General features: G+C 59.2%; 2 protein-coding genes across 2 annotated transcripts; one reads left to right on the top strand and one right to left on the bottom strand.

Moving 5' to 3' along the window:
• Positions 1-27: 27 nt before the first annotated feature.
• ACA1_094390 (MutS domain V domain containing protein) lies at positions 28-3,962 on the bottom strand (the record flags this gene model as incomplete). The annotated part of the gene is made up of 19 exons (XM_004334834.1): positions 28-137; positions 187-534; positions 590-627; positions 689-803; positions 876-929; positions 1,121-1,171; positions 1,502-1,574; positions 1,633-1,713; positions 1,768-1,845; positions 1,923-1,953; positions 2,009-2,142; positions 2,205-2,281; positions 2,461-2,558; positions 2,589-2,675; positions 2,733-2,767; positions 2,826-2,927; positions 3,111-3,286; positions 3,565-3,635; positions 3,889-3,962. 19 exons carry the CDS (start codon positions 3,960-3,962, stop codon positions 28-30), a joined length of 1,833 nt encoding a protein of 610 aa, XP_004334882.1.
• A 331-nt stretch (positions 3,963-4,293) lies between these two features.
• Positions 4,294-10,908, top strand: ACA1_094400 (tetratricopeptide repeat domain containing protein; the record flags this gene model as incomplete). Its single annotated transcript, XM_004334835.1, has 22 exons — positions 4,294-4,396; positions 4,531-4,589; positions 4,614-4,761; positions 4,884-5,318; positions 5,500-5,663; positions 5,741-5,916; positions 6,087-6,237; positions 6,467-6,573; positions 6,665-6,762; positions 6,882-7,037; positions 7,177-7,316; positions 7,511-8,029; positions 8,135-8,269; positions 8,382-8,820; positions 8,932-9,107; positions 9,195-9,349; positions 9,461-9,584; positions 9,840-9,853; positions 9,902-9,974; positions 10,115-10,239; positions 10,407-10,572; positions 10,729-10,908. 22 exons carry the CDS (start codon positions 4,294-4,296, stop codon positions 10,906-10,908), a joined length of 3,843 nt encoding a protein of 1,280 aa, XP_004334883.1.
• Positions 10,909-12,009: the final 1,101 nt, after the last annotated feature.

A 12,009-nucleotide genomic window follows, 5' to 3' on the forward strand; every position in this document is an offset into this window, starting at 1 on the left:
TGTGCCCTCCGGGGGCGTGGAGCGGCCTCACGGGTTGGCCCGCGGCGAGGAGAGCCTTGACGGCTTCTGCGCGTTCCACAACGGCCTGAGGAATCCCGGAGAGCTGCCCCACATAGTGTCCGTAGCTTTGTCTCGCGCTGCCGGGCCTCAGCCTAATGACGGAGAGAGAAAATGGGGAAGGCGTACGTAAGCCTGCCGGCTTGGCGGTTGCTGCTAGGGATGGCGCAGTGGAGGGAAGGGCGTACTTGTACAGAAAGACGACATCTCGTTGGGCGTCATCTTCCTTGACAAAGACGTCCATGTGCACGAAGGAGAGGGCGCGGGTCTCCGGCAGAAGGGTTTGGTTGTCGAAATACTCGCCGAGATGAGTGCTGACGATGGCCTTGGGGGTTTCCTCGCGCGATAGCAGATGGTGAAGTGCTCCGCCCAGTACCGACACGCCATCAACGACGTTGGTCCCCTTGCCGAATTCGTCCAGAAGCAGCAGAGACCGGCCCGTAGCATGGCGCAGCATGGCGGCCACTTGGTTGAGATCTTCACCAGACCGACCCATTAGTGATGCCGCCAAAAGAAAGTTGGCAAGCCATACCAATCATGAAGCTCGAGACCTGGACTGATGCCGTTTCTCTGGAGACAGACAATAAGCAGTGTGCATACTACTTGTCCGGCCCTCAAGAGAGGGACGTACCTGCTGTAGATGCGGGAGAAAATTTGGTCCGTGAGTCCGATCGTGGCCTCATCAGCCGGTACAAAGCTCCCGATGTGAGCCAAGAAGACAATGAGCCCCACTTGTTTCAGATACACTGAAAGGAAGGCGCTTAGAACATCCGTCTCACACACAAGTACTAATGGCCGTTCACATTAATGAGGGGTACCTGATTTCCCCGAGCCATTCGCACCGGAGAGGAGCAGCACGTGGCTGTCGTCCCCTACAGCCACATTAGTCAGCTGGCTAATCGCACACGGCGAAGGATGTTTGGGTTTTATCGCACCACCAAGTTCCGCGTCATTTGGGATAAATGTTCCTAGATCGTCACACAGCTCTTGCAGAGGATGGCGCCCATTCTGAGACCGACAGATTAGCCTTCGGCGGCAGCTGGCGGGAGCAAATAAAAGGTACCTTGATGCGGATGCAGTTTGATTCGCAGAGTGTCGGCGCGCACCACTTGTACTGGTTGGCGCACGAGGCCATCGCAGCAATGCTGGGGCGGGAAAAACTCACGAATAAGTGGGTTCATATGCGGTGCTTGGGTGGCGAGGGGTGTCTACCAATCCAGTTCAGCTACAAGGTTTGCCACTTCAGAGAGCTGAGCCACTTGTGCAACAACCATGGCCTCCAAGGCGAGGATGAGCGAAGTCTCCGTGTCTACTTGCCACAATTAGCTTGACGATCGCTTTCTCTGGCTGTTAGTCAGTACCTGTTATTCTTCCCCATATGTCTGTGCGCCGGATGCGAGAGTGAGCGGATAGGAACTACCGTTGCGGCTGAGAAAGGACGCACCTCCGAGTTCGTCGCTCTGGTCGAGTTCTCTCATGAAACTGTTCTTGAAATAGGCGTACTTGGTCGTGTGAAACTGTGCGCTGTTATAAATCTGGTCTGGACGCGACTGTGAAGCATGAGACGCAAAGTACCTGATACTCGAGAGTGGCGCATTTGACCAATTCGCCTAGCGCCACGTCAGGTCTCTGCGGTATGACCACTTGATAGCCCACCTGCTTGCGCGAGTTAGCCAAGTGCATAAACAAGGTTACCGGCCGATGTGTTACCTGGGGGTAGTAAACGATCGATAGGCTCGTAACCAACGGACTGGCCAGCGTGGTTAGCTCTTCCTTGGCAAACGAAGTCTGAATGAAGATGAGGTTTAGCACCCGCTCTGACGCCACACTCAGATTGCACTTGAGCATGTCGGGTCCAGACGTACCAGCAAGCTGTCGAGATTCTGGTAGATGCTCCTAGTGCGGTAAAAGAAAGGTAAAAACGGGATAAAGCACGAAAATGTCGTCGTACCGCAGCTCGTCCAGTGAGGGGCACACACCCTCCTTGATGGTGAGACGGCCGAACTCCTTCGATGCCTCGAAGTCTATCGTTGAAGCGAGCGTATGCACCAAATCATAGAGGGGCTCGTTGAAGCTCGCCACAACCTGAAAGAGTGTTAGTTTGCTCCGAACGCTTTGTCCATAAGCTGCGCACGTTACAAGGCTACCTGCTTGAACAAACGAAGCTCGTGTGGCTCGCAGAGCTCCTTGATTCGAATACACCCGATCAAAGATTGGAACAGACCTGTCCAATCTGAAACAGACGAAGAGGCCGCCTGGATTCTGGCCGTGCATGTGAGTGTGGTCCCAAGGCGGGCGCTGTTGGCTAGGTCAGAGATTACCTTGTGAGGAGCCGCGGGACGTCTTTGATATATTTGGCCGCCACAGTGCCTATTTCCTGCAGCGTGGCACCGTCTCTTGTACGGGTCAAGTAGTCGATGTGCTGCAGACGGTCATGGAGGAGCGCGGTTGTCGTCTGAGGCAACAAGAACCACTTCCTGATGTCTCCATGTTTAACAAAGCTGACAGAACGCATAATGAAAGAACCATACCTTAACAGGCGCTTGCCCAGTGGCGTATGTGGGCGATAGAGCGAGAATAACGAAAAGCCTTCCTTCGGCTTACCGATACCGTGCGAGCTGTGGCACGTTGAGAATTAGGGTCGAACGCAATAGAGGCGCAGTACTACGGCGTACCTGGGGTGGGTTTCGGTACTGAAAACGGACAGTGCCTGGAGGAGTAGAAGGGATGTGAGAAATATGCAGCAGTGAAATGGGCGAGGCTCATACCTTGAGCGTATCCATGTCGATCCGCATGGCGCCCGCTACGGGCAACAGCGAGAGCTTGCCTATAGCTATCGGCTCGTCGTTGGACTCGAGCTCATTGACGATCTAGAGATGAAAGGGTTTACTTGCACCTCCTATGTGGCTTGCATCGATGCTTAACACGTGGAGGGCTGAGGAGGGCTTACTCTGCTCTTAAGAAGGTGGAAAATGAGGCCGCCCAAGCTGCGGACCTACCATGCAAAGAGAGTGAGTATGCATGATTGCACCAGCACAAAGGTGGCGGTGAACCATTTGCGTTTGATCGAGCGGCACGAGAGATGAGAAAAACTGTAGCCTGTCCTGCTGCGTAAGGTCGGATGGCATGCCGGGTAGCTTCAGCAAGAGCATCTTCCGCTTGGAAGCCTCGTAAGCGTATTCACTAGACTTGATAAACTCGACGGGGAAGATGTGTGTCTCATTCTCCACTGCGTGCATGGTCAATCACTCATATGCCACGCTTGCGAGATTGCGATCAAAATGATGGCTACGGTACCGTCTTTCGTGAGTGCATCAACAAAGTGTTCGCACCGACCTGCTGAGCTGCAAAGATAGGTGGGATCAGGCGGCGCATACTCTGCTAAGTCCGGGAAGCGTACTTACCTGTTTGTCACGATCAAGGTCGGCTGCACTTGAAATTTGACTGCGGTAGGGTAAACGGGTAAGCACAAAGAGTTCTTGAAACTGTCGGTGGGAGCCTTCGTACGTAGCTGAAGACGAGAGAAATCTTCCTCATGCTCAAAGACCTCGCACAGGCTGAGTTCGCTTGTTGATTCGCTGTATGCCGCCTTTGGCCGAAGCGTGAGCTCTACAGGAGGTAGGGGATGGGAAGAAGTTCTTACCACACCAAGCCTGGCGAACGAGCAAAGGCGAGACAGCAAGTGAGCAATGTGGACATCAGAAAAACTGCAACCACGATGCACAGAGCCTTGTTGGTACCTGTTCTGGCAATAAACGACCGACATGATGACCTGGCACCCACGCCCATATTCAGCCAGATTTCAGAAACGTAGAAGAATGGAAGGTGTACCCGTTCTTGGCCCTGTTCACTTTCCGGCCCCACTCGAGGAGACCGTACTGCCGGCCGCGCTGCAAGCTCCTCATCATGGAGATCGAGCAGCATGGATCCTTCAGCATCCATCTTGCTCTGCTCTACGTCGCGTGTCGTAGTGCGTGCTCACACGAAGAAAGAGCGCAGCGGGCGTACGGGCACGACACCATGGCGGCCTGCAACGTTTGCCTGCGTTTGTGTTGGCGCCACACCCCTTTTTAGTCGCATTTTCTCCTTTCTTTTCTCTTGGCCTTGCACAGGTTCGAGGAAAAGAGTAGTGACCTTTTGTCATCTCCGCCTCGTCAGGTTCTCCACGTTCGAGAGGTCCTCCTGCATACATCTGCTCCAGAAGCGTTGTTCCATCAACCAAGCACAGCACACGCCATGAGCACTGACGACGCCTCCTCGCTCAATCCTGCGGCTGCCGATCTCGATAGCCTGGTCGCTCCGGAGGATGCCGTAGCTGCTCCCGAAGGAGAGACCAAAGGTACTCTTGAATCCTCTGGCCTCTGCACTCCCAATTATCTCTCTCTTTCGCGCACGATTTTTGGTCAAATTTATGTGCCAATCTTAATCTTAATCTTTCCTACCTTCCTTTCCGATCGTGTTGGCTCGTCGCAGAGCTGGCGGCCTTCACCATCTCTGTGAAGACTCTGCACGGAGGGAGCGTGTCGCTGCAGGTTAGTCCTCTGGATACGGTGCAGGACGTGAGGCAGTACCTCTTTGAAACGCCGGAAGCCTCCGACCTCACCTCCTACACGCTCCTGCTCGAAGGCAAGCCCATCAACGACTATGCCGAACTGTCCGAACTTCCTCACTTGAGGCCTGACTCCTCTTTGGTCATGGCGCCGGGTACTTTGCCCCCACCCCCTCCGGATGTCGCCCCAGTCGTATCTTGCCTCGATGCGTTGTCGCCGGAGGGCCGCCCTTTCTGACATCTGCGCGCTCCCCCCCCCCCGGTTGTGCCATCGCAGCGGCGTACAACAAGCGGACGTCGTTGCTGCACATCAGGCGGCTTCGGGAGATTTTGAGTTTCCATCTGGTCAACTTTGCCAACACGCCCTCTCCTTCGCTCTTCTCGCACTACTGCCCCGCCGATGAAGAGGAGGAGACTCGCGAGCCTGCTGTGGCGGACCAGGGCACGGCTGCCAAGGGGAGCAAGCCCGCCGGCGGGAAGAAGAAGAACGGCGGAGCGCAAAAGCCCAAGGCTGGCGGCAACGAAAGCGGCAACAGCTCCAAGGCGGCGGCCACCACCGCCAAGGGCAAGCGCAGCGAGGATCTCGTCGACCTCAAGTCTCCCATGTCACTGCAGAGCTTCTACCCGAGCGTGAGCGCAAGCGAGCCCCAGTGCGTGAAGAGCATCGAGTTTGCTGGCTGGAACCCTCCGCCCGGCAACCGAGCCCTGTTGGGTGCGTTCTCACAGCCCCCCCCCCCGCACCACCAGCCACCACGAGCGCATTCACGATCGCCAGCCGCCGGAAAGCGCCCTTTCGAGCCCCCCCCCAAAGCGATTTTCTCCTCTCATCTCCTCTTCTCCTCTTCGCCTTTTCTTTGTGGAACGGTGTCGTGCGGTGGCTTGGGCGTGTGCAGGTGATCTCTACTACCTGCAGGTCACTACCCTCGAGGGTGCGACCATTTTCATTACTTCGTGGACCCATGGCTTCTACGTGAACTGCTGCACCGAGACGACCTTCAACCCGAAGCCCGCTCCCAAGTCCTGCTCCTCCCACAGCTTGTCGGGCGTACTGTCGCAGGTAGGATCCTCTCCGTTCCTCCGCGCCACTGCCGCGCGACTTTCGTTTTCACACACTGCACCGGTGTCACCACCTAGGTGAGCCCTCAGTTCAAGAAGAACTTCCAGCACGTGCTCAAGAGTGGCCAGTTCGGGCGCCACCCTTTCGAGCTCATGCCGGTTCCGATCCCGCTCACCCCGTGGGTGGGCCTCGACACGCCCCACGTGAACGACAAGAACCGCGCCGAATACGCTGTCCTCTACACCGAGATGGAGTACGCCTCCTTCCTCCTCTGGATCATGATCCGTCGTGCCCTTGTTCGTTTTTGAGCACGTGCCTCGCAACACGTACATTGGGGGGAGGCGAGGCAAGGGCGATGATGGCGATGGTGGCGATGATGATCATTGGCTCATGGTTATGCGCGGTGTTCGCCCGTGTATACAGCTTCGCCGGCAACATGCGCGACTGGAACGAAGAGTATCAGGCCTGCAAAGAGTTGCCATCCGGTACCGTCCAGGAGAGAATCATCCGCGATCGTGCTGTCCTCAAGGTCCACAACGATTTCGTTGACGCCGCCACGCGTGGCGCCATGTATGTACACCTCTTTTGACCCGTTTCCCCGTCGTGCACGGCGTTGCCCCCCCCCAATAATCTCACCTGGTGCGGATGGTGGCTGGTGGCTGGTGCATTTCAGGGCGATCGCCAATCAGGCGGTGCCTCCCATCAACCCGCACGAGGAACCCCGCATGCACCTGTTCGTCTACAACAACATCTTTTTTTCCTTCTGCTACGACCACCGCGACCCCGACTTCAAGCCGCTGCAGCCCCCGACGCCCACCACAAAGGACGCGGCCATCAAGGACGAGGACAAGGACAAATACGCCGAACAGGCCACCTACGTGTCTGCCAACAACGACCTCAAGGGCATCAGGTGGGAACACACGCCCACCACGCCTCTCCTCCCTGTTCTGCTCGCGGTGAACTGACCACCTCCACTCCTCCACCGGTGCGCGCACCCACAGGCTGTACAACGACGCCGACGTGTCTGGCCTCGGAACAGTGCTGACAGCCGTGGTGGACTATCGCGGCTACCGACTTCTGGCGCAGAGCCTCATTCCTGGTTCGGGCTCGCCTCCAAATCCCCCCCCCTCTCTTCCAATTACCAATTCTCCGACCCCGCGTTGGGTGCACACTACACGCGTGCTTGCTAAGCCGGTGATATGCGTCGGCGGTGTGCAGGCGTGCTGCAGAGAGAGGAGACGAACCTGGCCTACGGGTCGATGGACAACGGTAAGACCGTCCACGCCGACCCGCAGTTCCACGAGCTCATGCGCAAGGCCGCCCTGCACATGCACATCAAGGAACACGAGCTCACCGACGGATCGGGCAACACGGGTACCTGGCAGCCTCACCCCCCCACCACCACCACCACCTCCAATTCCTCCCTCGCCTTTCTTTCTGCTTCTCTCGGCCTGTGGTGCCTGCCCGCCTGCCCAACCCTCATCGTGATGTCGCTGGTGCACCGGCCTTCCAGCCCAGTTGGCGTGCCCCATCAACGCCAAGGGCATCGTCGGCACGGATGGACGCCGCTACCTCATCGACCTGGGCAGGGCCACTCCTCTCGACACCAACTGGAGCGATGCACCCGTTGAGACCCAGCAATCCGAGGAATCCGTACTCTCCTCAATCTCCCCCCCCCCCTCAATCTTCCCCCTCGTTCAAATGGGAGCGAAGCTGCCTCGGCAATACGCACCGGCCCTTTGGTTTGGTTTTTGGTTTGGTTTGTGTGGCAAACAACCGGTTGCGATCAGATCGCTGACGACGATCGTTCGGCCGTGTCGGTCGCCTCGTCGTCCACACATGGGCAGGGGCTGGTGCTGCATCCCTCGAGCGAGCCTCTTCTCCGACCCGAGCTGGTCTCGGTCTTCTGCGACGCGCTGGAACTGCGTCTCCAGCACCAGGGAGGCGACAACCCCAACCTCACCATCGTGCTCAAGGAGGAGGCGGCCGCAGCGGAGGGCGAAAGCGCCAAGGCCACCACCATCGACCTCTCCTCGGCCGTCAAGGTCATCCACGACGAGCCCGCTACTGCCGGTTCCGAGAAGCTCGTGAGCGAGGAGGTCGAGCAACCGTCCGCCACAGTCACCAAGGAGACCAAGGAGGAGGAGGAGGAAACCGAAGCCAAGGGCCAGGCCGAGGCCGATGCGGCGGCGGCGGCGTCGGAGGAAAAGAAGGACGGCAAGCGCTACGTCATCACCATCAACCCCAACGTGCTGCACGCCCACGCCAACTTCACGCTCACCGCCCCCAAGGAAGAAACCGAGAAGGACGAGGCCCTTGTCAAGACCCTCAGCGCCTTCCTCAAGGACAGCATCCTGCCCCGCATGGTTCGTTGTTCTCTCTTCTCTCTCTCAATTTTTATTCTTCCCCTTTGGCCCTGCGACTTGTGCTGACGCGTGTTTTCTTTTCTTTTTCTTTTGGGCGTTGGACAGGCCGAGGAGTTTGTGCACCTGCTCTCTACGCCCGTCGATGGCCAAACGCTGGCGTCGATCATGCACAGGAACGGAATCAATCTGCGCTACCTCGGCCGCCTCGCCAACCTCTGCAAGGGCCGCCCGTTCCTCGTGGTACCCCCGCCCCGCCCCATCCACCGACAGCCACACACGACACACGACGCGCGCGACGGGAAAAAGGGGAGAACTGACCCGTGGGGGGGGGGGTCGACCCACGCGAGTGCAGCGCCTCTGCGAGCAGGAGATGATCGTGCGCGCGGCCAAGTATGAGTTCAACCGGTATCTGCGTGAGACCGAGGACCACCTGCTGAGCTTCGCCATCTCCCACTTCCTCAATTGTCTCTTTGGCGACGCCAAGGCTCTCCCGGAGGGCGTGGACCTCCACACTTTCGAGGACGACGCCACCGCCCCGGATGGTGCGTCTGGCCATTCCAACGGAGTTGCCACCACCACCACCGGCGGCGGCGGCGGCGGCAAGAAGAACAAGAAGAACAAGGGCAAGGGCGGCGAAACGGCGCACAAGTCGCTGGCCACTCTGCCCAAGGCCAAGATCTTCGCCCTCACCTCGCAGCAGCTGTGGCAAACCCTCCAGCAGCTTGTGCAGAAGCGGTTCGGCTACGACATCTCGCTCAAGGGCGGAGCCGTCATCCCACGGAACCCTGCCGGTACCACCTGCGCCCGCGCTCTTGCTCCCTCCATGTGCACACCTCGTCGTCGTCGTCGTCGTCGTCGTCGCATGTCTTCTCCTTCTCACTCCTCCTCCCGCCGGGTGGCAGGAGTGGACGAGGCGACGCTGAACACCCGCCAGCGACTAAGGTCGTTGGCCGGCGTGCGGTCGTTCTGCCAGAAGGTGGGCATCCAGGTCGTGGCGCGCAACTACGAGCTGTCCTTCAACGAGCCCTTCAAGCGCAGAGACATCCTCGACGTGTTCCCTCTCGTCAAGCACCTCAACGTACACTCACCCACCTCCACCTCGATAGGGGGGGAGAGACTCACGGCAGCTGGCCGGTGCTTGTCGGGCGTGGGGGTGGGTGTGCAGCCCAAGAGCAAGGACGGGCAGCAGCTGCTGGACGCCGGCAAGGTGTTCCTGGGCCAGGGGCGTCTGGACGTGGCCTTCGAGCTGTTCAACGAGGCCCTCGCCATCTTCCACCAGGTCTACGGACCCCTCCACCCGGACACCGCTCTCTGCTACGGGTGTGTGCTCCTCTCCCTCTCCCTCTCCCTCTCCCATGGGGTGCGGATTTCTGCCGTAGCGTCTACTCATTGGTCCCCGGTGGGATGCGCGCCGCGTTGCATTGGATGAAGGAATCTCGCGATGGTGCACTACCATGCCAACGACACAGCGCAAGCTCTGGTCCACCAGAAGAAAATGGTGATCATCAATGAGCGCGTGCACGGCCTCGACCACCACGACACCGCCCACAGCTATGTACGCTCTCCCTGCCTCCCTGCCTCCCTCCCGCATTACCCACCGCCGCCGCCGCCGCCGCCGCCGCCGCCACCACCCACGACTGCCCACAAACGGAACCAAATAATATATACCAATATATATATATATATTATTTCTATATGAACCAAATAAGACACGAACCAAGAGCTATTTTCTATCCTTTTTCATATGCCGCGGCTGAAAGCTTTCGGCGGCCGCCTCTCGTTCTCACTCTCCGCTGGTGGTGCGGTGCAGGGTAATCTGGCGTTGTTCACGAGGGACCTCAAGAAGGACACCCTGATCCCGGCTGCCCTCAGGTGCCTCCAGCGCGCCCACTACCTGGCGTCGCTTGTCTGCGGACCCCACCACCCGGACTCTCCCAACACCCTGGTACCTACCCCCGATACGGCCACGCATGCGCGCACACGCGCGCCTTTCATCCGCATGAAGCTGGTGGTGGGCGGGGCGCGCGCTGATGGTCCGCATTGGGCTGTGTGTTGTGTCGTGTCGTATGTCGTGTGACACGTCAGATGCACATGGGCACCATGTACCAGGACATGGGGCGTGCCGAGGTGGCGCTCAAGTACTACCAGGAGGCCCTCAAGAGCAACCAGTACTTCTTTGGCACCGAGGAGAACCTGCAGACCGGCCAAATGTACGCCGCATCCCTCTCTCACCTACTCCCCACCCCACCCACCCCACCCCACCCTCTCTTCCACGCCCCTCGGACGGTACCGTGGCAGACACACCACTCACCCCATACCTCCGCCTCCGCCGCCGGCGCCGCCTCCTCCTCCTCCTTTGTTCCGCTCGACTCCGCAGCTGCCACTGCATCGCACTCGCGCATAGCACACTCGACAACTTCAAGGAGGCCCTCAACTGGGAGAAGAAGAACTACACCATCCTCTCCAACCTGCTCGGCGAGAAGGATTTCCGCACCAGCGAGTCCAACATTTGGCTCAAGCAATTCACCCGCAAGGCCGTCCAGGTACGCGCCCGTCCGTGCATACACCCACCCACCCACCCACGTCGTATACGACGGCCGCCGCCGTCATCGCCACCGCCACCGCCACCGCCATCACCTCCTCTTCCCGCCCCACGAAGGGCAACTTCTCGCCACTCATACCACTCCTCTCCACTCCAGATGCAGATCGAAGCGAAGAAGGCCCAGCGGGACATCACCAGCAACCTCTCCCAAGAGAAGTTCGAGAAGCTCACCCAGCAGGCCGGCGCCGCACGCGCCTCGGCCGGCGGCAGGGGCAAGAAGCCTGCCTCGTCATCCCTCCCTTCGGCCGCCCAGGCCAAGCCGGCCTTCAAGATCTGAGGGGAACCATTACAACCGCGGTGGTGGTGGTGGTCGCTCGTGAGGAAGTCAAACGCAAGAAGAATCAGATTTTTTGCGCAACCGGAAAAAAAAGGCAAAAAAATCCGTTGATCGAAAATTTCAGATTGGATCCAAATCACTCCTCGCATGTATGGAAGAAGGAACCAGCCTTCCTCCTGTCCTCTTCCTCACCGGCGAAGATGAGGACGATGACGAGGATGAGGAGTACATACAGAGTCCCCAGGTGCAGCACCACCCCATCCCACCCTTGACGCATCTTCTTACCCCCCAAACCACATCTTCGGCAGGCTGCGAGTGGTGAGGACGACTATGACGAAGGCCCGGCGGCAGCAGGCGGGGTTCTAGGGTGCGTGGTGGAGGAGGATGAAGAGGCCATCGCACACCGCACCCGAGGTACGGCCTCGAGCGTTTTCCCCTCTTCCCCTCCACGCCATGGCGTGGTGTAATGCCCTGCCATGTGGCTGACTCTGCGGTGGGCTGTCTGTATTTCTGTTTGGATGGCAGCGCGCTACCGGGTGGAGGACATCGACTGGGCGGCACTCGATGGTACACTCCTCCCGCTCTCTTTTTATAGCTCTGCCCCTCCCGCCCACTTCGGCGCCGATGCCACTATGGTGGAGAGGGAGGAGGGTACGAGATGGCTACTACGACTACTACTACTACTGAACTTCTCTCTCTCTTCTCTCTCGGGGTGGGTGGTGGGTGTGGCGGGGAACAGCGTTGTTGATGCAGGAGTGGCACGAGGAGGAGGAGGCGGCGGCGTCGGGAGCCGACGAGGCAGATCCCGCCCTGGAGGAGTATATCCACTTCCTCTCCTCCCTGCAGCACGTCGACCACGCCGCCCTCGCAACCGGTACCCGCGCTGCTGCTGCCGCCGCCGCCGCCGCCGCCGCCGGGTGGTGGGCGGCACAGTCGCGTAGCTGAGCAGGGACACGTACCACATCTACCACAGAGGCGGCCGGTGAGAGCGGGGCCAGGGGAGGCGGGGAGGAGGAGGAGGAGGAGGAGGAGGAGGAAGACAACGACCCCGACTACCGGGAAAGCGAGAGCAATGACGGAGAAAGCCACGCCCTCCGGGCC

The sequence above is a fragment of the Acanthamoeba castellanii genome (assembly GCF_000313135.1).
Source record: "Acanthamoeba castellanii str. Neff unplaced genomic scaffold scf7180000084645, whole genome shotgun sequence".
Classification (NCBI taxonomy): domain Eukaryota; phylum Discosea; order Longamoebia; family Acanthamoebidae; genus Acanthamoeba; species Acanthamoeba castellanii.